Raw genomic sequence first — 27500 nt, 5'->3', positions numbered from 1 at the left:
AGAGAGAGAGAGAGAGAATGATGAATTTCCAAGACAATGTAAGTGAGCAGGGAAAGCATCCAGAGTTCTTTCTTTTCTTCATTTTATTACTTGCATTGTTTCACCTTCACAGAAAGCATCTTCAGGTTAAAATATGATTATATTTAATGCAATATAAAAAGATATAATTTTGAAAAATAAGAGTAAAAGATAATAACACATAAGGGGCATTATCTTTGCTGCTTTTTATTATTTTTAGTTAACAATGTGACCATCATACATATGTCATTTTTTCTTTTTTTTTTATTATGCCCTTTATGTGTTATTTTTTTCACACATTTTTTAAATTATATCTTTTTTTATATATTTAATTGAATGTAAACATATATTTTAGCCTGAAGATGCTTTCTGTGAAGTGAAACATTGCAAGTAATAAAGTGAAGAAAATAAAGAACTTTGTATGCTTTCTCTGCTCACATCTATTATATATATATATATATATATATATATATATATATATATATATATATATATATATATATATATATATATATATATATATATATATATATATATATATATATATATTGCATTGTTGATAGATTCATTTTTTATTTACTTCATAATTATACATGAGATAATTTTTGCTGCCATTCTTTTTGTTCTTTCAAAATATTTTATGTTTCTTTCTCTTTGAAAGCATCATGTGACTGATTTATATACCAATATTTGCCTTATCAGTGTTATTGTTTTCCTCATCACCCATAAATGATACACATATTTTACCTATTTATAAACATAATTTCTTGCATTACCACTCATAAATTTCTTCCTTCACTGGCATTCTTTCTTATTTTGTATTTTCATGTTGGCCTCTTCTTGTTTCTATATAATTCCAACACTTTCTTTTCTCCTCATCCTCCTTCAGTTCCCATTTCCAAACCCTTTTATAGATCTTGTGTAGGATCCTTCTCATTGTTTCACAGATGAAGATATTTCACTCCTCTCATCATGTACATGTGTTAAGTACATCTATCACATAATTTATGTGTATTAACATGATTAGTACAGGAAGTCATCCATCCATTTCATGAGTCCTACTTTCCTATACTCCATAATGAACTCTTGTGTGGAATCTTATCTATTGGTTTCATCATATCTAAGTATACCTAATCTATCTATCCTTTTCTTTCTGTGTATAAAATTCAATTATATTACATTACATGACTACCCTTTCCTGAATCTGAATTGTTCATCTGATATTACATGTTTTTTTTTTTTTTTTTTTTTTTTTTTTTCTTCAAGTACATCTCTCTCTTCATAGTATTTTTCATATATTTTACACATCATGATAATCAATCATACTGGTCTCCTTTTTCTACCCTGAAATATTGGTACGATATTGCATCTCATATTATTAATTCACTTGAAACTTTCCAAGTAACAAAAAATCATTCCATATACTGGATATGCTTCACCTTTTGTGCACATATTAGATCTTGTATCATACAAAAGTGTAAGAACTTTATTTAGATTGGCTGGTATTTGTAGTGGACAAATATATCTAACAGTCACCAACATAAAAGTGGCACTCCACTCTCTGCACAGCCAGAAGCAAGGCTAACATCACTTATAAACAAGGAATGAGACATTGCCTTATTCTGAGATCTAAGACACAACTCAAGGCAAGAGATTCAGAAATGTGTTTAACAAGAGCAACTTGCCAATATAGATTTTCGCAAGTACAACATAAAGAAATGTAGAGTCATGCATACCACTGCGAATGAATTCTTCTGTCAAAATTTCATAATCAGTATTTTCTTAAGCTGTGGATAGATCAAGAATCATTACCAGATCATTATGAATCTCACATAAAACATTCTTTTTTTATGTAACTATCAATATACAGACTGACATGCTGAAATAGTGTTGTTTTTTCTTGATAATGCTACTCATTTGATCAAGCATAGTATGGTCTACTAAAACCGGTCAAATTGCGCTCAGGATGGTAATGTGGCATGTTGTCCTGATGAACATCAAGTGATTTACAGTAAGGGGCATGGAAGTAGGCACAAGTCAGTTGAGAAGACCAGTATTCAGGTTGTGTCAAGGTCACATTAAACAAAAAAAGTAAGTTCACACTTACCCTATACATAGATGCCCTTTTTCTAGGAAATATAATTAATTAACTCCATAGTAAATAAAAGCTCTTCAAACCACTAAATTTTCAGGATATGTTATAGTTTTTATGATATGACGTGGGTCAAGCTTGTCAGAGTTAAGTGGCTTTCTCACATGTCAAGCTGGTATACCAGTGACAGCAAACATGCTCTCATCAAACCATAGAAAGGATCTGATCTTGTCAGGTGGCCACATGCTAGATTTTTTTAGCAAAAGCCATGCAGTCATGATTTGTTTAGGATTTAGCAGTGACTTTGACACAGCAAAGAGGGGAAGGTTGAGCTCTTCCTTCACATAATAAGACAGTCCTCATGGGCACTGTAGCAAGAAGTTCTAGGTTTATTTCTTTAAGTTTGTGGACCATCAGACTTGGTTTAATCTTCAGCTGCCGGCTCATAACACTTGGTTTTATTTGAGAGCCTATGATTATGAAAGGCTTTTTAAGTTGGATTGGAACTTTGTTGTCAGAAATGTCATGGTGACTTAACCCAAAGTTGCATGCCAGTCCAGTCTCTCCACATATACTCTTCTCACTGTAAACAACCTTTTGTTTTTTTTGTATACATGTCAAGGTTTTTTTGGGTAAGTAGATAATCACTGACATCTCTGTTGCCATCCTGAGGCAGCTCTCTAACATGTAGAAGTTGCCAGTTACTCTTTTCTTGCTACTGCTTATCCCCATGATTTAGGGAGTACATTTCTGAATGCACAAAGGATGTAGGTGTGACTGAATCACACCTACTTCCTTTTCCCCTTCTGTAATTGTGGCACCCAATGCTGTAATGAGGTATGCAACACAGATAAAAGATTGAGAAAACGACATTTAAAAGTCCAGCTCCCAACCCAGCCACCCCCCATACTTACCTCACTCCACCCATGAGCAAAAGTGAGGCAAGTGACCATATTTAGCATGTGCCTCAGAACTGTCAAAAGCCCATTGGCTGGTAAGTGGTGACTCACCATAATCATACTCACTGATAGGTCATGGGCACCTACCTCTCTCCATCACAGAACATCTTATTATGCAGTCTATGACTGGAAAAAAGTGATTTTTTGTTAAATTCTGACTTTATGAGCTTATCCTTTGGGCTTTCAGAAAATGTCACTTACCTCATAAGAGAAATTGAGTTGGATTATTTGATGCATACGGCAACTCATTTCAACCCAGATGTTGCTTACCTCACTTTAGCAGGGATGCCACAATCGTAGGATGGATAAAAGAGATCCTTTCTGATGAGACAAAAAGTTGTTTTCTTTTGAGTACTGTCTTCAACTTTTACAGAGGGTTATGATCAAAATTAGATGGAAGGCAGTAATCATTATATTTACACTTTTTCTATCTTTAATCATATCTTCATTAATTTTACTTCTATTGAAACCTAAAACATCCAGCTCCTCTCTTTATATGTTGTTCCAATTCCATGTATGAGACCATCTGTGTTACAGTATGTTCTTTTAATTTTCATATGTCTCCATTCAGTGTTTCTGTATTACCCATTATTTCAGTACTCCTTATTGTTGTTTTTGTTTTGGTTTATCATTTTTCATAAAAATTTCTTCCTCTGCTCTTGAATCCTTCCCTGTTTTCCATTGCATGTTGGTGCAATTCTCTTAATTTGTCTCCTTCCACTTAGTTCATATTTCTGCTCATACAGAATTCTTTATACTCATCCATCTTTGGTAGCCTCCATGTTCTTACTATTATTTTGTCTTCCTATATCTGAGCCTTGAACAATGTCAAGCAGGCATATCTTAATCTTCCCATAATGTTCCAGTCTAAGCATTTCCTTAGTTTCTTCATACTTCACCTACTTGTCTTTAAATGTGGCTATTACCTTTTTCACCATCCTCACTTCTTCCTCTTTTCCATATGTCTCTTACATGTTTTTTTTTTGTTTTTTTTTACATTTTCACACAAAAAAGCACTTTTATTCATCTCTATTTTCTTTTCTTTTTTTTTTTTTTCATAAGGGCACTTGCAAATTCTTTATTTTTTTTATTTTTTACATTATCCTAAGACCCACTTCTTTCTCTTATATTCATTCTTACCTAGTATGAGCAGCTCATGATGATTTAGGACCTCCTATAGTTGAAAGTATGATAGGGAGCTTGAAACTCATGTCAATTGCCCAAGAAATTTAGAGGGCAGCCAAAGAGAGGATTACTTGAGTTAGGAATGATAGTTAAACCAATATCTTTATATTTGAGGGAATACTATATTAAAGGTTTGATACACATCTAATTATGTTACTATGAATAAATATACTTGATACTAAAATACAGACCTTTCATATATATATAGTATTTATGTAAGGAAAATCTATACCCATTTTCATACCAGAAAATATTTGTAGAGAATTATTGTAATTCTGTAAGGATGTAATATCTTTTTGTGTAGGTTGTTATTTGATAATGAAAATATATTGGACATAAGTTACATTAATCTTGGAAAAATACAACAGAAAAAGAAGAGTAATTTAGATAAACAAGAGAAAACACAGACAACATGACAACAGCTGTCATAGTGAAAGGAGTAAATATTGGTATTGGGCTCTTCCTTTTTATTGACTCCAATGACAATGAAGTATGGATTACAGTGCAAGGAAATAATACTGTACTATAGGTTGTGGACTACAGCAGAAAGAGAGCTGTGGTTGCAAAGGGAAATGCTTCGCATCTACATCTACATCCACTGAATTGAACATGGACATCAGCAGTGGAGGCCAGCACAATCCACACTGTATCTCTTATTAAACTTGCCATCATTATGCTAGGCAAAAATGTATAGGGAGATAATCTTTTGCTGAACAATTTGGTGTTGTTTTCATTGGCCATCATGACTGCCATTGTTTGTGAGGAATTTATAATCCCTTGTCTCACCCTTCACTCTCCCAGAATGTCATAAAGAAGATGTGAGAACTCATAATGCTTGCAGTGCTTAGTAATTTCCTCATGGTTTCTTGCAAATTTATGCCTGCTTGCAGTCCCTTGTGAGCACTCACAAGTATATACAGTACTTACAATGTAGGCCTTCTTTAATGAATAGCATTCTCTTAATGGATTTCTGCATTATGAATGGTTTTTATTATGCAAATAAATCTCTATATTGAATGATAAATTCTATAGCTAATGTGGAATTAGGATATTACTCTTCTTTGTCTTCTCCTTTCGGCTGTTCTCATTAGGAGTCGCCACAGCAGATCATCTTTCTCCAATACATTTGCTCTTTTGTGCCTTCTTCTGTCACACCTACCACTTGCATGTCTTCTTTCACTGCATCCATAAATCTCCTCTTTGGTCTTTCTCTCTTCCTCCTGCTGGGTAGGTGTACTTCCAGCATCCCCCTTCCCACATACACCTCATCCCTTCTTCTGACATGCCTGAACCATCTCAATCTCACCTCTCTTTAGTTGTTCCCAAACTGATATATGTGTGTTGTCCCTCTGATGTGTTTGTTCTTTAATTTGTCTCGTCTTGTCACTCAAGAGTACACTGCAGCATCTTCAATTCTGCAACTTCCATCTCCACCTCTTGTCTCTGTTATTGGTACAGTTTTCATACCATACAGCATTCGGATATTACTCTAAATATCAGAAATCCATTGCTTTTGCTGGTAAAACATAAATAAATAGTAAATAAGATAAATTTAAAAGTAAAATATTTTACAAGACTGAAATGTGAGTATTTAAAGAAATACTGAAGGCAGACAGATATGTAATAGTTAATACTTGCATATTATATATGGCTCAATATATGGTGGAGCAACAGTGAGACAAGATGGTTATTCATCTTATTTCTCTTTACACAGAAAGTTGAGTGCATCAGTTATATGCTGATTTTCAACTAATCCTGTATAATTCATATCCATGAGCTGGCAAAGTAGAATGAGGAAGTAAGTTTTCTTAGAAGTGAAAAAGAAATAGTTTGCAAGTGAGAAAATTTAAAATGTTTAAGTGTTCAAGATGGCTTGGTGGGTGTACACATTTTAACATGCATCTCAGCATTCAACCTCTTTGCTGTCATACTGGTGCCATCAGCTTCCCTACCACCTTTAAAAATTAACAGTTTATGAAAAATTGCCATTTTTAGTTGCAAATTAAGTGTTGGTTATGAACCTAGAATGTACTCTTCAGTACATGTATTTCAATATGCACTGTAATGAACAAATGCCATTAAAGATGAAGTCTTAAAACTATTTAAATAATTCATGAGAGCAGGTCACCACTTTATGTAAAGGACATAAGGTGAGGAGTTATGACCTTGTAGCTCTGTAGGAATGAAAGGTTAGCTCTCCTTCTGTTCTTCATGTATATGTGGTCATCTGAAGTGAAAAAACCAACAATCCTACTCTTTTGTGTGTGCTTTTACCTAGTTGAGGTTTACAAGAAATAAATTCACACTCATGTGGTCCCATGCATGTGTTTTTGTGACAAGACTATAGATAGTTTATCTCATGCCCAGATGAATGTGCAGGCAAAGATATGAAAAAAAGAAATAAGCATGATATTTTTATATATATTTATGACCTCTGACTGTTTTGGAGAAAGTGTAGGGCATAACTGATGACCATTTGTACACCTGAATGGACTAGAGAAAACAAACAGTTATGGGATTCCCAAAGCAAAGCATTGGCAGTTGGGGAGAGGAAGATGTTATGCACCTTTTCTTATTCACATTTCACTCACACCATCCTTTCCATGTCAAGCTTTTCTTGTGTAGTCAACAAAATAATGAAACTCCTGGACTTTGTGGATTTTCAGTTTCCATTTGGAGGTTCCTTTCACTGATATTACTTTAAAGTTTTCCTTAGCTCTAGGCCATAGTAGGCTTACCAGTATAGCTGAAAGAACTCCCCAGTGCTTTAATGGCTCAAATGATGGAAGAAAACTTTGCATTGATTTAAGTAGATGATTCTACCTCAGAATTATTTAATTTCTCTTATTAAATCTAGCATTTGGTTTAGCAGTTTTCTTCAGTTTATTTTACCAATTATTAGTTGCAAAATTAGAGGGCTTCTTCATTTTGTTTTTTATGATTTTATTAATTTTGTTAGTTTCATGTTAAGTAACTTAAATTTGTAATCTTTGTTCAACTTCACCTCTTCTGAAATAATTAATCACAAGATCTTTTCTTAGCATTTTGTCTTCTCTTTACTTTATCCATTGTGGTTGAAGGTTTTCCCAGTAATTTTGACATAGCATTGTCTATCTGTTCTGTTTGCCAGTGTTGATATTAGTGTATATTAATGAGTGATGTTTTTCTATCATCATGTAGTCTTTCTCTAATCCTGCCTCTCAACTGTGCAATTTTGTACTTTTGATCATACTGATTGATCACTGCTGAGTTCCTTTTTGAGCGACTTAGTTTAAAATTCCTTGTGTGTTTTAGTCAAACCTGTCTAAAATTTCTTACATGTGTTAGTTCAGCAATAAGCCATTTCAACCAGTATGCCAGTATTTCCTCCCTCAAGTAGATAAATCGGCAATATCATCAGCCAAAGTAATGACCATCATATGTTAAAGTTGCTTTTTATGTGTGTGTATTTTCTTACGTATTTGTTTGTTTTTCTAAGAATGAAGTGGCATTCACATGCCTCATTTCTTATGGGATGGTGTATGTTAAACTTGTAGATGGCTAGCACTCATGGGAACATGTTTGTTGCGTCGTGCGGTATTATAGAAGAAATTATGTACGTGCAATTTATTATAGACAGCTTGGAATGGGCTTTGTCTTAATTGTGTGCATGTTTTTTTGTGTACTATTTGAATATGTATATGCTATATTGTAAAATTTCAAGATAAAAGAATGTGTGTGTGTGTGTGTGTGTGTGTGTGTGTGTGTGTGTGTGTGTGTGTGTGTGTGTGTGTGTTTGTGTGTGTGTGTGTGTGTGTGTGTGTGTAAAAGTGTGTGGGTACGTGTATATGTGTATTTGTGTTTATTACAGGTCATCTTATAATGTGATATATTGTTCCAGAGTTTTCTAACTTAAAAGTCACTTTTGAAATGTGATATTAGTAGTAACTAAAATTATATTGCCTTTGTCCAAACTAGTGCTTAATGTTTAGTGGTGGCTTGGAAGGTTTGGTATGTGAACACAAAAACAAAATAGTTTTGATAACCTAAACATCCTGAATTTCTCCTGCTGGGAGTGATGGTCACAAAGCTGCTTTTGCTTTCTGTAGGCAAGCTTCATTGCCAATTCTCCCCCAAACACAGAAGACATTCCATATCTAGTCCTCTCATTTAAAAGGTGAAAACATTCATCAGGGATGTTATAAATGATCCGTGCCTTTCAAGAGCACTTGATCTTCCTCTGCAACTGTTCATCATAAGCAAGTTAACAAAATTATGTGAAGTTTGAAGGTACTTAAGCTTGAAAAATCACTTTAAATAATATTTGATTAACAGATGCTATGTATAAGAATTACATAGTTTTTTTCATTACACTTTTAGTTATTATTTATATTTCATTTTTGTGTTCAAATAGTTGTGCTGGTTGACAGCTTTGGTCTCAGCTGTGAGGCATGGGATGCATTACCCCATAGGTACTATAATGTATTTCAGTGCATGCTAGAACAATCAGTGCAATATAAATTAAAATTGAGAAGCAATGACTTTACTTTTAGTTTAATCCATTGTATGTATTGTTTATTTTGAATAAGCATTTAGATGATTAGGCTTCTGTGTTGTGCAGGATTGGATCTAGCAATGCTTACATTTGAGACCAACAGTGTATTATTACATTACAAAGTTGTTGGCTGCCAGGCAGGCAGTACCTTATAGAATTGTATGTATTTCCCTGAATAGTGAGGCGTCTCAGTAAAGAAAATACTTGACTAAGGATGTGATAAAGTTTGAGGATGTGATAATGATGTGTATAGTCTTTGTAACAGTACCCTTTTCCTGTCCTGTTGTTATTTTAGCATATTTGTCATCAGTGTATGTCATCTGCATTTTGATCACGCTGCTCACATTGGCAAGGATGAAAATTGCATTAAGAATGGTATTTGCTCATGAATTCATCATCTGTGCGAAATCATCTCTAATATGGTGTGAGGTGTGAGCTATTATTGTAAAGCTATTTGGTGCATAATGTGAGAATTTCACTCATGCATATTTCAGATGTAATTAACTTTTCTTTTATTATATTTGCCAGAAATGCTTATTAATATTATCAATATGTGGGTATTACAAGTTAAAGTTTGGTGGCTTCCTTTCCAGTATCCATCACTGATGCTCTCCAGATCATTGATGCTAAGTGTACCAATGGAGGTGCTTTGCTGTACATAATTTATTACTTTTAATGTGTTTTAATTTGTGTTATAATTTCTTGTTTTAATTAAGTGAATTCTAGATATTTTCACTTCACTACAAAAATAGTATATAGTAAAGTGAAATGGTCCATCTCTAGTTATGTTAACATTTTATTTATTTATTTTTTTTTTTTGATATGTTAGTAGACTTTTTATTTGTATATTTTTTGTGAAAAGATTGATGGATTGTTCTGTAATAGTTGTATGATCAGTTTTTTATTTGTATATTTTTGGTGAAAAGAATGATGGATTCTGTCCTGTAATAGTTATATAATCAAATTGTTGCACCACTGACTGTTTCCTGCACTTAATTCATTACATTGTTTTGTGGATTTCCATTTCTGTTCAAGACAGTTGACTCTTTGCAGTGGCTTCTGTATAGAAATAACATACAAAGTGATATAGTTCTTTTATACATTTATTATAAATATATTTGCATTTTGATTAATTGAATCTAAATATTCTTCTCAATTATGTTTTTTACTTCAACTATACCAGCTTAATAGTTGTACCTTTGGAGATGTCTCATAAGTATTTCACTTGCATACTATAATCTTTTCTGCTCTTCTGTGTGATTGATTAGCTGTAATTGTAATATGCTACAATGAGATCTTCATACTGTCATCAAACATGATGTTTGTATACAAACAAAACCTTTTTAGCAAGTTTCACAAGATATTAAAATTTAACGTCACTGCCATGCTTGGTGTTCCAAAAGTGCCTTAAATGATTCCATCTTGCCAGAGTGTATCAATTAACCTCCATTGTGCAAAATGTTTGGATGCACTGTTCATCTTCACTTCTTAAATCAAGTATTTGCATTTATCATGGTCATGGCCATTGATTACAAAGGATTTGGTTTTCCTTTCTTTGATTTCTTTGTGAAAACAAAAATAAATCTTAATGATTCTTGATACATATTTTGACATTTGTTGCCTTTGTACTACATCATCCATATACATATAATATTGGATGTAAACTGCTGAAGAGTTCACCAGTTGACACTACTTATTATATTCCTTATATACTCATCCTGTGACAGGGGGACATGACCTGGAAGCACACTCTGTAGCTGGGTTGGAAGAATACTGCCACTATATTCACTGCACATTATAAAAAGTAACTGAAAGGAATAGTACAAGGAAATGAATCCCTTCCTCTATATCTTTATTTATACTGTAAGACAAAGGATAGTCTCATCTTACCTGTCTTTGAATAGGAAATTCTCACCTGGTATATAGATTGATATATTATGAACTGCAAGCAACTCAGTACAACCTCATGATGAACACTGGTGAAAGTGTCAAAAGTTCTGAATTTCAAAATGTTTTCAGCACAACTATGTAATTTAACAATCTCTCTCTCTCTCTCTCTCTCTCTCTCTCTCTCTCTCTCTCTCTCTCTCTCTCTCTCTCTCTCTCTCTCTCTCTCTCTCTCTCTCTCTCTCTCTCTCTCTCTCTCTCATTCTCCATTGTATCTGGGCATAGTTCTCAGTCACTATTACATGGTATTTATTCATTGGATTTAAAGGATGCACTCATTGTTGTAACATCATGCTGTTGAGTTGTGTTAGTCTTTGAACACTGTCTAAAATGCAATCAATAAAATTACAAGCCATGCCAATCATAGGTTCTGATAGTGCAAGAACTTGATTTGCTCTTATGTAAACTCTTGTTCATATTAATGCTGTTTATGGTCTGACTTATACACTGATGGAACAGATTATCATTTGAGATATATGGTGTACATCCAATTCTGTCATTAAATGGGTTTTCACATTCATTGGCTTTACTCTCTCATGTTACATATAGCCTTTACATTCTTTTTTTATATAATTTTGCAATTTTCTGTATCATTTTATTGACATTTACCAAAAAGTTGTTTACAACATGGTTTTTCTTGTCATAGACATGTTCAGTACAAAATTGATACTTGATGAAACTGTTAAAGCTGGTTATAATCTGCCATTGTATGATTCCCACATCCATAAGATTTGAAGATGCAACACCCTGTAGAACACTGAACAGATCCAGCCTGTCAACATCTTTATAGAATATTTATGTTCCTCAGCACTTGTTTGCAATGGGCTTATGGAAAAACTACTTCAATGATGTCTTATAAAACATCAGACATGATGACTTAATAACACTGGTTGTCAGAGCCTCAGATGTCTTACTATACTCTAATATTTTTGGCTTCCTCAATAGATGTTTGTTTCTGATATTCAAATATGACCAACTGGTCACTGGTATCTGTATATACCAGTCAGTATCCTACTTGGCCATAATGACAGTGTCACATTAATTTGGCTTTCTTCGGCTGTGTAAACCTGATATATATTATTTTCCAAGCTGACCTTTCACCATTGCTATCCCTCCTAACATGAAATGCTTCTCACCCTTGTGCTGTCCCCCCACCCTCTCTCTCTCTCTCTCTCTCTCTCTCTCTCTCTCTCTCTCTCTCTCTCTCTCTCTCTCTCTCTCTCTCTCTCTCTCTCTCTCTCTCTCTCTCTCACCAAATGTTATAATCAAAAATAGATTTTAAAGAGTGTATAATATTTAGCTCCTATAGTTCATGCTTAAAACCAACAATGTTCCATGAGTATAATTTAAGCAAATTTTAGTTTGCAGTTTGTATTGAGATTTATGAAAACAAAATATATAACAGTAATAACACTGTTCCTTAGCAAGACAGTATTTTCTGCTCATTTCCATTCTTGCTTGCTTTTAGATTCTTTTCTCACTGGTTGGGAGATTTTTTTCTTTTTTCTTCCTTACACATATGCTTAACTTTGATTGTCATATGATTAATATTTTTTAGCTATTGTCATTATGATACCTCTCTGTGTGTTTGTCTGCTGTTTTGTTGATCAGCATCAGTTTATTGATCCAGCCTTTTACAGTATGAAAACTATAAATTTCATCATAAAAGTCTGTGTGACATATGAGCTGAACACTGTAATTTTTTTTGAGTATCAGTGCATGATGGTTACCATGTTCAGGTGTAATTTTGCACGAGTTGATGAGCTGCACAGGCATTATAATGACATTTTTCCTGATTATTTTTGTCAGTATACTCTGATGTGGTTGTCACTCATTTCCAGAAACCCATATAAGTTTATAAGTTTATATTATTGCATAGATAGTCCACAGGATAAGGACATACACCACCTTCTCCAAACATATAATTATTGTTGAAACACTCTAGAGCTTTGGAATTGGCATGTTAAGAGGTCAGGTTAGGTTAGATTTGGTGAGATCAGTTTAGTTTTTGTTGTATTATTGAGACATTACATAATGGAAAAGTACAAGGTGAGCCTAATGGACAGCCATAACATCAGCTCTAACTACTTGTGGGAATGCATACTTGATTACCACTCTCCTCTCAAATCATGATTGCCACAAGAAATTTCATGCATGATTCCATCTCTATCTTTCTGAGGTCAGTATCATTGAACAAATTAAAACTGTCTTGTGGGATAATAAGTTCTTTGATAACATCAGTAGTGCTATCATAAAAGTGATATAAGCAAAATTTTTAAGGTCAATAATTAGGATAGGATAAGAAATAATGAATTCAAGCTTGATAAAGTTAGATTTAAAAAAAAGAGATGGGAAGGAATTGGTTTTCAGATGGAGTGGTAGATGAATGGAACAGACTCAACAACTAGGTTGATTGTGATGACTCATTAGGAAGCTTTAAAAGAAGAATAGACAAATTTATGGATGAATGTGACAGGTGGAAATAGTTTGGTATGTTTGATACAGGCACTACCACATGTAGGCTTTCAAACTTCTTGCAAGCTCCCTTATTATGTCTTGTTCTCATGTTCTTGTATCTTTACTATTGGTTATGCAATTCTTTGGATTGGGAGTTTATCATTGTAGTTAATGTTTTCATTTGTTGTGACCACTTCTTTCAGTTTAATTTATTTGTTCAAAATTTGCGTATTTTCATTATCACACCTTCTGAGGTTTATGTTTTATGTTATTGTTATATTCATGATGTTTTGATAATCCTTCTCATAACAGAAATAATTACTAGCATGTAAAATGAAGGTAAAAAGATTCCAAGCAAAAATGTTTAGTACCTATTATAGAATTTTCCATTGCTCAATCTCTATATCTCACATTTATGAAGTACTTATAAATCTGTAATGAAAGATTTTACTGTATAGAAAAAAAAATGCAAAAAAAGCTATATGGGAATTTCACTATTCTTGTAATAAGGGTAATCACACTAAATGTTCAAGTGTTTCACTCTCCACTTTACTGAAAAATGTTGATTAGCTTTTATGAGATTATAGAGATGATTTTTTCCATTTCATCTCTTTTTGGTTAATACAAATCTGCTCATTCATTTCCTTTCATGAAAGTTATTTTTACATCCTAATTGGGGTAAATTCCTATTAAAATACTAATCCTAAGGATAAGTAATCAGGATTGAACAAGATATAATGGATTGAAACTTTTAAAAAATTAGGTTCAAGAAAGAGATAGCAAGGACTTGGTTCTCAAGTAGAGTAGTAGATGAATCAAACAGATTCAATAATCAGGTTGTTAGTGCTGAGTCATTAAGGTGCTTTAAAGGAAGATTACAAATTTATGGATAGGGATGATAGGTGAAAACAGGTAGGCATGTTTCATACAGGGACTGCCACGTATGGGGCTGATGGCTTCTTGCAGCTTTCCTTATTTTCTTATGTTCTTATACAGTCAAACTCAGGGCTTCTTCCTATCGAAGTAGGTAGAATGTGAAATAAAATTGCTGTCAGTGATTGCACAGCAAAGGTTGTTGTTGGTGATCATGCATTGACATTATTTGTTTTTGTGCTTATTCATTATTTTTTTTTTATTTTTACATTTGGTTTTGGAGCATTCACACCATGATGTAAAGTAAATTTGCCAAATGTACAGTACTTTTGATTACATAAGCAAAACATTTATTTCCTTCAGTAGTAGCAATCCATCAATTTTTGACCACTGCTTTGACCCTTTTATGGGACTGGCATTTCAGTGGACATTTTTTTATTAGATTTTTGTTGCCCTTGGCAACATAAAAAAAAAAAAAACTGAGATACAATTGATTAGCTTAATTGCAGGATCAGAGTCTGAGGTTGCAATGGGATTATTGTGAACAAATGCAATAAATGCATAATTGCACATGACTGCTATACAAAATAGTCGGAACTTGGTTGATATTTGCTTGGGAACAGAAAGAAACAGGTGGAATGGGTGATACTTGCTTGGGAACAGAAAGAAACACAGGGGGAATGACTGAATTGTACATGTAGAAGGGAACAGCTTGGTTGGATGTTTTTTTTTATGTATTTACATACAACATTTGTGACAACATTTGTAACAAAATTACATAAAAAACATAATTGTATTAGGTTCTTGAGGGAAGACCAAGGTTTTATTGAGTTACTACTTTACAAGTGAAGAAGCTTGGCTTGCCACTTCCCCCCAAAAAAAAATAAAAAAAATAGATAAATAAATAAAATGAATAGAAGAGTATTCCAGTCATGTTGGCCAACACAGTTATGGAGATTTTTTAATACTACTCCAAATCTTATGAATATGGAAGAAGGAAATGCACTCAACCAAAAAGTTCCAGAATGGCATTTATAAACAGAGAAATGCATTATTTATGTGGGGACTAATTATTATATTATTTTTCTTGTGAAGCTTAGTAACTATGGAGATGTTAATTTTTACTCCTAAGTTAATGTGCTGTTGGTTCTCACTGTCAGCCTGTGTCACCATACACATTTTCATGCACAAAATTAAAATGTTTTCTAACACTTTTACACTTTAGAAAATCACCATTTGGTAATGACTGTATCTAAGATAATATTCTATTACATATCATTAACACAGAAACTGTGGTAGCACATTAAGTATATAGCAGTTTCACTCTTGATGAAAGTAATTACATTTTTTCACATATTGTTTCTCCAAAGTTATAATGAAGTTAACATTTAATATATGTATCTTCAGTATGTCCTTGATTATCTTGTCATAAGCTTTTCTAGATTTATGAGTGCAGCATGCAGTTCCTTTCCTTTAGCTTATATTTCCTGTTTATCATCCAAATATCAAAGATCTGATCCACACAACCCTCCCTTATCTAAACTTGATTTTTCTCACTAGTCCTCTTCTCTGGAAATGTTTGCATTATTTCTATTTTTATTTTTTTTATTATAATAAACAATCCACTTCCCTATGCAATGAAGACAATTTTTTTTTCATTTTAATTTGCACATGAACAATAATTGACCTTCTGGGCATTTTCTCCACATCTCTACTTTTCCATACCTAATTATGTATTGCCCCTGTAACTTCTTTTTATGTCTCCTTACTCACAAACCTACTGTTTCATTTAGTTAATGTCTCTCACTATTACATTTATTAGGTTTGACACATTCACTGTTTTTTCCAGACTATCTCATCTCAAGACAGCCTTGTCTCTTTCTGTATCATTTTCTCTATCATTGTTAACATGATCTCTTCCACAATTTTATCTTTCTCATTACTTTTGAGTTTTCTTTTTTGAGAATGACCTTTGTGAACAATTCCTTCTGTTTCATAGAAAGATGCCTGCATTGCATGCTCTTTACATGTTATATAAATAAATAAATATATGTATATATATATATATATATATATATATATATATATATATATATATATATATATATATATATATATATATATATATATATATATATATATATATATATATATATATATATATTTGTTTGAATTGTGAGAATCATTAGAGTGTGTAGCTTGTATTCATAGTGTTAGCACCAACTGCATGTACTTTTAAATATTTTGTAGTCTTAGATGCAGTATTTATGCATTTAAATCAACACTTCATTTGCCAACACTGTTCATTTATGCCTGCCATCTTGTCTTACAAAATTATAGCAAGCCAAAATCATGCAGGCATAGAAGACTCATATGAGAAAGGAAAGTGCTTGAACCACCATTTTATAAGGTATGCTTTATGACAAAGATGACATCAATTATTCTCATACTCATTAAAGCATGATGACTAGCAACATTGAGTTCAAAGTTGAATGCAAAAATTATAAGAAAAATATGCAAATCTTTGAATAAAAGAATTTAGGCAATGACATATGAATATTTATGCAATATATGTTAGCGACATTAGAGTTATGAACCCTATACTAAAGGAATTCAAATGAGACTTGCAAATTTCTCAGTTTACAATATTGATGATATTAAGATATTCTATGTACTTTTATGTTTATATGCTAAAGCAGTGCTATAGCAGTGAATTATCTATCATCTCTCTTTAACACCAATTTTGCCATGGACCTCACACCAAGATATCTTTTCTTCATTAGTACAGCCACCATTACATATACTGTTCTTTTCTTTAGCAATGTTAGAAACAAAGATCTCATTTTAATGTTTCTATCCCTTATACTGTAGGAAGTACTGAACCACAAGGTTTTGCTTGCTGAACACAAAATAATTGTTACTCACCAAATCCATGTTTCTAGGTATACCATTATTAATCACTGTCACTGCTTCACTAATATGTTATGTGGAAACAAAATTGATTATTCTAAGTTGTAAAAGAGAAAAGTGAGAATTGAGATAGCAAAGAGTGACATAATTTACTCACACAATTGTGAAAGAGTAATGAAGAATAAAGTGATGCCTGCTTCCTGAAAATGACAGATTCCAAAACTAATCTATAAATCCCTTTAGGCAAGGCCTGAAATCTTTTCTTACATGGAGAATATTGTCAGGCATCTCTTTTTCTAATCTTTCCTCTCAACAAAGTTCTTCCAGAATGAAGTTTATAGATTGGCATTGCAACACACCTTATTTGTGCTATTAGCCAACCCGACACTGGCCTCAACAATGATGTCATCTAGATTGGCTACCTCTTTAGCAATCTGATGCCTTGGTCTCTTTAGTACAGTTATCCAGGAAATACCCTAATATCTTTGGTTAAATGCTTACTTCCAGGCAGAATTAGACTGAAAAATACTACAAGGGTGATTTTAAAGTAATTCAATTGCATGGGGGCACCAGAAAGACAGCCTTCCTCTCAGACAACAAAATAAAGTACTTGTAGGTCGCATGGCATCTTGTAGATAGTGTAGGAAACCTAGAAGTACATTGTGTTGGCAGCCTATCACTGTCACATTCATTCAGTGTAATGGGTACATTTCCTTCAGTGAAAAGCTCACCTGTGCCAAGTTGTTTAGAGAAGACTTTATATATATATATATATATATATATATATATATATATATATATATATATATATATATATATATATATATATATATATATATATATATATATGTGTGTGTGTGTGTGTGTGTGTGTGTCAGGTTGCATGTAGTGTGGCATAATGCAAAGCATAGAAGTGAATAGAAAATGTTGATAATATAATTGATACATATGTAAAAATATAAGAAAACATGTTCATATATAATATGTAGTCAAACCAACTGATAATAAACTTATTGGATTGTACATCATTGACAGCTCTTTTAAGCATAAAAAATATATACAGTGTGGCATTAACATATTAGATGATCTTGTGATGACTTACTTTCCATGACTAACTCAATGTTAGGATTGGATAGAAAATGCAAAATTATGACTAGCATGTGATGTTAATAATACAGAAGCATGTACCCTCGTGTTGATAGCCATTTGGTGCATGACTGAGCAATAGACAGAAAAGTAGAATATAATGTTTTTAAGTAACAGGTTTGTTTTGCCTTTTACATTTAAATATGAAGTTAAAACTTTCAAGGTGTACATTTAGATTAACTGATAGACATCCTGCATGTGCTTTGTAAGAACTTATATTTATTTTCAGTTCACCAGAATCTTTCACATGCTGCTACATTAAGACAGGTTAAAAGAAGCTAAATTTGTATTTTGTATTGTTGCTTTAAGTGTAAGACACAAACCACTGTGTGCTATGTAGGGACATAATTCACATCCAGCCTAACTGCAGATTAAAAGTTCATACTAAGTACAAAAGTTCTTTTGAGATAGAAGAAAAATAATTCCTCAAAATTAAAAAGTGTTCATACACAGCTGAAATTTATGTAACCCCACTTGCATGTTTGTCTAATCCCTATGTTGGCCTGTGTGGATCAGTTAATGCATATTGCTTAATACTACATGTACAAGATTAAGACTAAACACTGTTGTAATACATATTTGGTAGAGTTTTATTTTTAACTTATTCCCATAGCACTGGTATTCATTAGCAATAAAGAACAGGTTGAATCTGTATTTGTGTTGTAGTTTAGATTTATGATTCATCTGTAAAACTCTGCAGTTAAGTCTGTTGTATTCAAACTTGTTGTGATGAGAGTTCTGTCAAATTAGGAATAGTGAACCCTTTCAGATAATGTGGTATTTACCCAAGTGAAAGTGGGTGAACCAACATGTTGCCAACAAGACTTCACTGAAGTCAATCACAAGACTGAGAGGCAGCAACTTCTCTTCTGTTGTCTTAAAGCAGCCCAAACTACCCATTATATTGAATTTTCTGACATGCTTGTGTTTTACTGCTGAAAGCTATGCTACAAGTGATGCCATAATTGAAGAGTATAGGAATTGAGAGGTGTACATGCTTCATCACAATAGTACATAACACAAGAGGGAAAAGTGTTTATTTTCAACCAGCTGAATAGCTGTTTAATGTTTTAATGTGTACTAGTCAACAAACAGAAGATGGCAACTGAATTATCACTTTTGTTTAAGTATATACAAATTTTTCCATGTTTATGAAGGTTGTGATATTCAGAATTTTAATTTGATATTTATTTTTAATATATTGAAATGTAATTGGAATAGATACAGATGTATAAGAAAAATTTACTTATTTACATCTACATAGAAAACTATATCTACAGTGATGGTGTAGCAATAGATTTGTTTTCCTTCAAGAAAAACCTTGAGGTGCAAATGAGTCTTTACACTGTCAGAATGGAAAATTGATTTATAAAGCACTGTGTAATACTTTTGTAACTTTTATTCAACTTGCATTTTCTTACTGATTTAAGTCGTATTAAATATTATTTAGGATATTTCCAGTTCTAAATATCTTGCTGTAACACACTGGTGAAAATATGAATCAGAAATTATGCATCAGACGTAAGAAGAATAAACATTATTGGGTGTTTAGTTCTTAAGAAACAGTTGTCCTCACACCATCATACAAAGAAAATTCGATCTTAGCTCCCCTTGCTGTCCCAGAAAAAATTAACAGACATATATATATATATATATATATATATATATATATATATATATATATATATATATATATATATATATATATATATATATATATATATATATATATATATATATATATATATATATATATATTGCATGACTGAGTTGGCAGGAAATCATTGGTGCAGCACATAGGCACTCCATATTCTAGCATTTTTTTTTTTACACTGGGTGCATATAATAAGAAATTTTGCTGCACATGTGAAGCACTTTTCAGAAAACTGGGCTATCCAAATTCCATTTCTGCAGTTCATGAAGATAATTTAGATACTTTATATTGTTGGAGGGCAACATATTTTATCCTGGAGCTTTGGAGAGTATCAAGTGTAACCTTCAGCATTGGGCTATGATGCGTTTAGGATATGGTGGTTCCTATTGAATGAACTGCCATTGTATCTTGCTGTCTATGAAATCAATCTTCCTTTGTACACACACACACACACACACACACACACACACACACACACAAAATAAAAAAATAAATAAAGTAAAATAAATAAATAGATAAATAAATAAATAAATAAATAGATAGATAAATAAAAAAAATCATCTTAAGTAAAAAATGTACCATTTCAAAACCATCACATTAAAAAATGGATAATGTGTAAAGTAAGTGAATTTATTTTTTTTAATTTAAATCTCCTTATTTATTTGTTTGTTAGTTACAGATGCCACTTAATTCACTATTGACCTGTGTTTTCAGATATCAAATTAAGTATTTTGTTTAAAGAACACTTTCTATGAAAGCAGTATAAAGTGACAACTCTTGGAGTATGTTACATTAACATTAATGTGTGTGTGCATATATATATGTATACACACACACACACACACACACACACACACACACACACACACACACACACACACACACACACACACACACACACACACACACACACACACTCTCTCTCTCTCTCTCTCTCTCTCTCTCTCTCTCTCTCTCTCTCTCTCTCTCTCTCTCTCTCTCTCTCTCTCTCTCTCTCTCTCTCTCTCTCTCTCTCTCTCTCTCTCTCTCTCTCTCTCTCTCTCTCTCTCTCTCTCACTCTGATGATATACATCCTAAAATATAAATGTAAAGCAATGTATAGAATTTATGGTATTTTAGAAAAGACACAGAGGAACAGAGTTTCTCTACCTTGTTATAAATTAGCTTAATGACTGAGGTCCGTGACTAACGTAGTTCCTCTCCCTTTGTGTGGCTTCTTCCCTCAAATAAGCCGGAGACGCAGCTCAGTCTTAAGGCAGGTAGCTGAGTGCATGTCAGTTGTATCTCGCTCGCTCGGACTGACTCCCTTTTTGGCACACTATTTGCAAGTTTATGGCTCTCTCAGGTAAATGTGCGGGAGGGAACATTCGTGCGGGTCCCACACAGAGGATGTGCACTTATTGTGGTTAGAGTAGAGGATGCCAGCTCCATAGGAAGATATTGTAATAGTATTTTTTCTACTTGTTCTCTTTCCTTCTTTTAATGATATGATTTTTGTAGTATAGGTAATTATTGCTTTTCTTTGCGTATATTATTTCATAAGAACACTGAGCACATCTTATTGTTATATTCAAACAAGAAAATCCTACCAGATGCAAAATAACATATTTTTCTTCATTCATAGAATAATGAGGGTATGAAATATTAATACATCTGTAGTGCAGTGAGCATAAAATAAAAAAAAGTGCACATAATCTGTGTTTTACTCGGTGCGCATTTTTCAATCTCGAACATTTATCCTTCTTGGCACCGTTTAGCAGCAGTGTAAAATCACTTAAGTTCCAGTGGTTGTTCAGTGTGTTTATAAAGCAATGCACTGTCACAATATCACATCAGAATGAATTATGCTTCATTAGTAGAAGGAAATAAATAACCTACATATGCAATGTTCCTATACTGTCTGCATGCTTGGAGTGTTCCTTATTCCAATTTATGTGGCCTTGGTCCTGACTCATCCTACAGGTAAACTAGCCTCACTAGTGGATGGCTAACAACATAACTTGGTGTATTAAGTGTGCAGTGTCAGTATAATCAGTAATCCTATGGGTTCACAGTGCCATGGCATGTGTGATTAAATAATACTTAATGGAATATATATTACTGTGTCATTTTAAGGACCTACTTGTTCTGATCAACACTTCAAGTAAATAGTTAATAGAAACTAGCCACAAGAAAGTGTTGAAACTAATAGAAGGAAATGTATAGTAGTAATGAGGTACAAGTTTAGCTATTTTTATTTTATGTATTTTTTTATTTCATTCATTTATTTTTTTTTTTTTATCAGATCAACTCAGAGAGCATATGTGTGTGTGTGTGTGTGTGTGTGTGTCTATATATATATATATATATATATATATATATATATATATATATATATATATATATATATATATATATATATATATATATATATATATATATATAAAATGCAAACTTGATAACTGGCTCCTGTGTGGACTAATATGGTTCACATTTTCATTTCTTGAAAATAACTCTATTAATGCATAATCTACCTAAGACAATCACTAATTTAATATGCAAACATCATTTGCAATATGATCTTGATAGTTACTGTGAGCAACACAAGATAAAATGCAAGAAAGTGATGGTTCTGGAATGATGGAAAACTAATTGTGGTTTCTGTTACAATAGCAGCAGCAGTGATATAGTCAACTATAGACTTTTGACTTCCTCTGCATAATCACATGTTTTCTATCTTTCCTCAACTTGAGTTCAACCATTTTTCTCAGTTTGAGATATACTAATGCTAAACTAAAGTAGAAAGAGGTGCTAATTATAGAGTCCTTCAGGAAAGGAGATAATGATGCATATAAATATGAGATACACATAATTTAAAATTCCCATTTAGCATTCTTGGCATTTTCCTTACATTTATTTATTTATTTATTTATTCCTTTTATTTTTCTCTCTTGACATGGGTACTAGATCCCCATGTGCTAGTTAAAATTATCTTCATGTGTGTGTTTGTATATTTGTATGTATGTATGTATGTATGTATGTATGTATGTGGATAGATGTGGTGTATATATATATATATATATATATATATATATATATATATATATATATATATATATATATATATATATATATATATATATATATATATTCTTCATTAAATATCATATATTGAAAGTAGATCTAATTCTTACTCTATATGTCTGTAGGAAGATGCATCAATTTTTCTCAGCCAATGTCAATTTTTTTTGTCTATGTGCAGTTTTATTCAAAGTAGGCAACTAAATCTTTTTAGGTTTTTCTGAGATTGTATGGTCTAATATTTACAATTATGAAAAATTGTATATGATAATCATGATGATTTAGAGAGTATATTCTGCTTTTGATATATATATATATATATATATATATATATATATATATATATATATATATATATATATATATATATATATATATATAGATAGATAGATAGATAGATAGATAGATAGATAGATAGATAGATAGATAGATAGGTGGTAGATATTTAAATAATTAGACAAGGCACTTTTACTCTTCTGGATTTCAAGATCCCTGTTTGCAGTGAGATATATCACAGGTATTTGTTTCTTGTATAGTTATGATTGCTTACATCATGTAACCTTTGATTATAATCTTCCCTATAAGACATATACTAATATTTTCATGTTCATGTACAGCCATCACTAAATTGATCCCAAAGAAACAGTAGAATTATATTATCCAAATTTGAAAAAAGCCATTTATCAGAGTTAATTATTATATTAAATTATCAAATTCTTGATTAATAATTCCCATGTGCATTGCTAGGTAGTTTGTTTGTGGTCATTTTTTTGCACTACATTGGATGGAAAGGTGGGACATTTTTCACTGATTGTTTGATTTCATCAACCACTCTTGCTTTCTTGTCTTGGCTATTTGCTCACTCATGATTCATCAACCAATCATGTCCAGCTATATCTGATGCCTTTTTTTTTTTTATGTAAGAGGGGTGCTGGCCTAGGGCAACAAAGAAAAATAGAAAAAAAAAGCCTACTGAGGTGACAGTCTCTAAACAGAGACCAGAAATGATCACCAAAAATTGAAGGATAAGTGTCTTGAAACCTCCCTCTTGAAAGAATTTAAATCTTAGGAAGGAGGAAATATGGAAGTAGGCAAGGCTTTCCAGAGTTTACCAGAAAAAGGGATGAATGATTGCGAATACTGGTTAACTCTTACATTAGAGAGGTGGACAGAATAGGGATGAGAGTAAGTAGAAAGTCTTGTGTGGCAAGGCCATGAGAGAAGGGCAGGCATGTAGTTAGCAAGATCAGAAGAGCAGTTAGCATGAAAATTGTGGTAGTAGATGGCAAGAGGTGCAACATTGCAGTGGTGAGAGAGAGACTGAAGACAGTCAGTTAGAAGAGAGGAATTGATCAAACAAAATGCTTTTGATTCCATCTCTAATGCAAATTAATATTATTGATATTTGGAACTTGGGTAAACACTGACATCCTTTAGTAGTTAATGTTGAAAACTTAAAATGATTTGAGATTGCATGTTAATCTGGTTGAAAGAAAATGTATGCTGCATACCAAAACACACACACACAAACACACACACACACACACACACTGATAAGACCTAGACTAGAATATGCAGCAGTAGTGTGGTCGCCATACAAGAAAATGGATATAAGGAAGTTGTAGAGAGTTCAGAGAGCAGCTACGAAGGTGGTAGCAAGTATCAGGGACTTGTCATATGAAGAGAGACTGGCAAGGATACATCTACCAATGTTGGAAAAGAGGAGAGAAAGAGGAGACTTGATTGTGATATATGAAACATATGAGGGAGTAGAGGAGGTGGACCGGAGCGACTTAATGGTCTGGGATACACAGGACACTAGAGGACATGGAAAGAGGCTGAAGAGGAGTGCTTGTAGAAGAGATATCAAAAAGTACAGTTTCCCATATAGAAGTATTGATGTATGGAACAGTCTGGATGAGGAGATAGTAAATGCAGAAAGTATACATGGATTCAAGGCTAAGTTGGATATTAAAAGATATGGAGATGGGGACAGCATGAGCATAGCTCTTTTTCCATAAAGCACAACTAGGTAAATACAACTAGGTAAATACACACACATCTTGGTTGAAAGTAACTAGTGTTGGACCGATAATGTTTATAAAATATATGAGCAACATACATGAAGAAATAGATAGTTATATGAGCTTATTTGCAGATGATGCTAAGCTGATGAGAAGGGTAGAAAATGTAAATGACTGTATGGTATTGCAAGATGATTTACATAAGGTAAATAAATGAAGTAAATCTTGGCAAATAGAATTCAGTTTAAGTAAATGTAAAGTAATGGAGTTTGGTAAAAGTAAAAAAAGAATACAATATCATTATGAGATGGAAGGTGTGAAGTTAAAGAAGTCAAAAGAGGAAGTGGATTTGTAACAGTTACTGAAAATTTGATTCACAGACACATTGATAAAATTACTGGAGAGATGATGAATTTGTTAAAAAGAGTAAGAATGACATTCTTATGTTTGGATAAACAAAATTATAAAAAAATTGTTGATATCCATGATAAGACCAAGATTGGAATACGCAGTAGTGGTGTGGTCTCCTCGTATAAAGAGGAATATGAAATTAGAAAGAGTACAAAGAGCAGTCACTAAGATGGTTCCAGAGTTGAGTAAATCGACCTATGAAGAGACATTAAGAATGTTGGAAATTCCTACCCTTGAAAATAGGAGAGAGAGAGAGAGAGAGAGAGAGAGAGAGAGAGAGAGAGAGAGAGAGAGAGAGAGAGAGAGAGAGGAGGCTTAATAAACATCTATAGAATGATAAATGGTATGGAAAATGTAGACAAAGATTTTCTAAATTTGGACACACGGAGTACAAGGGGACACAATAAGAAGTTGAAGAAAGTTAACTGTAGAAGAGACATTAAGAAGTATAGTTTTTCCTTGCAGAAGTGTGAACAAATGGAATGAACTCAGTGAAGATGTTATCAGTGCCATAACTGTCCATGCTTTTAAAACCAAACTGGATAGATGTAGAGACGGGATACTATGAGATTACTCCCCTCCCATAAACCACAACTTGGTAAATACAACTAGGTAAATACACACACACACAGATGTTGAAGGAAATGGGACTGCCAACTTTGCAAGTTAGAAGTAAAAGAGGAGATCTAATAACAATGTACAAAATAGTTAACTGCATTGAGAAGATAGACAAGCAGGACGTGGTGTTGCTGGAAGATGAAGCTGGATGGACAAGAAGGCACTCAAAGAAGATCAGGAAGAGTCAGTGTTTGACAGACATCAAGAAGTACAGTTTTTCACAAAGAACTGCGGATATCTGGAATGACCTAAATGAAGAGGTTGTTACAGCAGCAAACATGCATAAATTTAAGGAAATGCTGGATAAATATAGATATGGAGACAGACACTATGAGCCCTGCTTGAACCATGTACTATACAACTAGTTAAATACAAGTAGATAAATACACAACTTAATGACTACCTAAGGAACAATAAACCAGACGTGGTATGTTTAACGAAAACCAAACTAAAAGAGGAAATAAAGTTGAGATTTGCAAAGGAAGGACATAGCACATGGAAGAGAGACTGAAAAGGAGAGGGAGGAAGAGGAGTGATGATACTAGTGAAAGAGAATATTTTTGTTAAGGAAATGGAATATGGTGATGGAATGGTAGAAACTGAGTGTTGTGATTAAGATCAAAGGAAGTGAAAAAGGAAAGTTATTGTGACTTACATACCACCAAAAAACTAATGCATGGGAGACCAATAGATATAAAATGATGCAACTAGAAACAAGAAATAGCATAGAGGAAATGATAAAGAAAAGTAACAAAGTGCTCTTAGTAGGAGACTTCAACACTAAAGGAATTAACTAGGAGGAGATGGAAGTGAAAGAAAATGTCTGGGCATGGAGCAAAAAACTTCTCCAAACCATGATGGTGAATACAATGAATTACAAAATGGAAGGAGAGATAATAATGAAAAGTAATGAAGAAAAAGATTTGTGAGTAATGATCCAGGACACATTGTCACCTGAAAGGCACATAAATGGAATATTCAGCTTTACATACAGCTTGTTAACAAACATTAGGGTAGCGTTAAACTATTTAGATAAAGAAATGATGAAGAAAATTATAACGAACATGCAACGACCTAAACTGGAATACACAGCAGTAGTTTGGGCTCCACACAGAAAAAAGATATATGGAAACTGGAAAGAATACAGAGGATAACAACAAAGATAGTCCCAGAATTGAAAGACTTAAACTATGATGAAATACTTAAAGAGATGGGATTACCAACACTACAAGAGAAAAGAGGAAGAGGAGACCTGATAACAATGTACAGATTAGTAAACAATATAGAAAGAATAGACTGAAATGACTTGGTACCACAGATGGAGGAGGAAGAGAGACAGATGAGGGGACATGGGAAGAAAATAAAGAAGAGTGGATGTTCTAGTGACATCAAAAAACATAGCCTCCCGTATTGAACTATTGAAATCTGGAATGATTTGAAGGAAGAGGTGGTTGTGGCAAACAGTGTACACATGTTTAAAGAGAAAAAGGATAAATATGGTTATGGAGACAGGACAAACTGAGCTTTCGCTTGTGCCCTGTACAATACAACTAGGTAAATACACGCAACACTCAACCTTGAAAAAGAGATGAGAGAGAATTGATATGATTGC

General features: G+C 32.9%; 1 protein-coding gene across 1 annotated transcript in view; it reads left to right on the top strand.

Annotated features, from left to right (window-relative positions):
• The window catches only part of LOC135098251 (calcium-dependent secretion activator-like), a 204616-nt gene that overhangs the window by 71582 nt on the left and 105534 nt on the right, over positions 1-27500 (top strand). The window contains exon 7 of the mRNA XM_064000517.1: positions 21007-21120. Coding sequence (XP_063856587.1) covers positions 21007-21120 — 114 coding nt within the window. The remainder of the gene's footprint in view (positions 1-21006; positions 21121-27500) is intronic.

The sequence above is a fragment of the Scylla paramamosain genome, unplaced genomic scaffold (assembly GCF_035594125.1).
Source record: "Scylla paramamosain isolate STU-SP2022 unplaced genomic scaffold, ASM3559412v1 Contig52, whole genome shotgun sequence".
Classification (NCBI taxonomy): Eukaryota; Metazoa; Arthropoda; class Malacostraca; order Decapoda; family Portunidae; genus Scylla; species Scylla paramamosain.
This window is presented reverse-complemented; position numbering and strand designations above follow the sequence as displayed.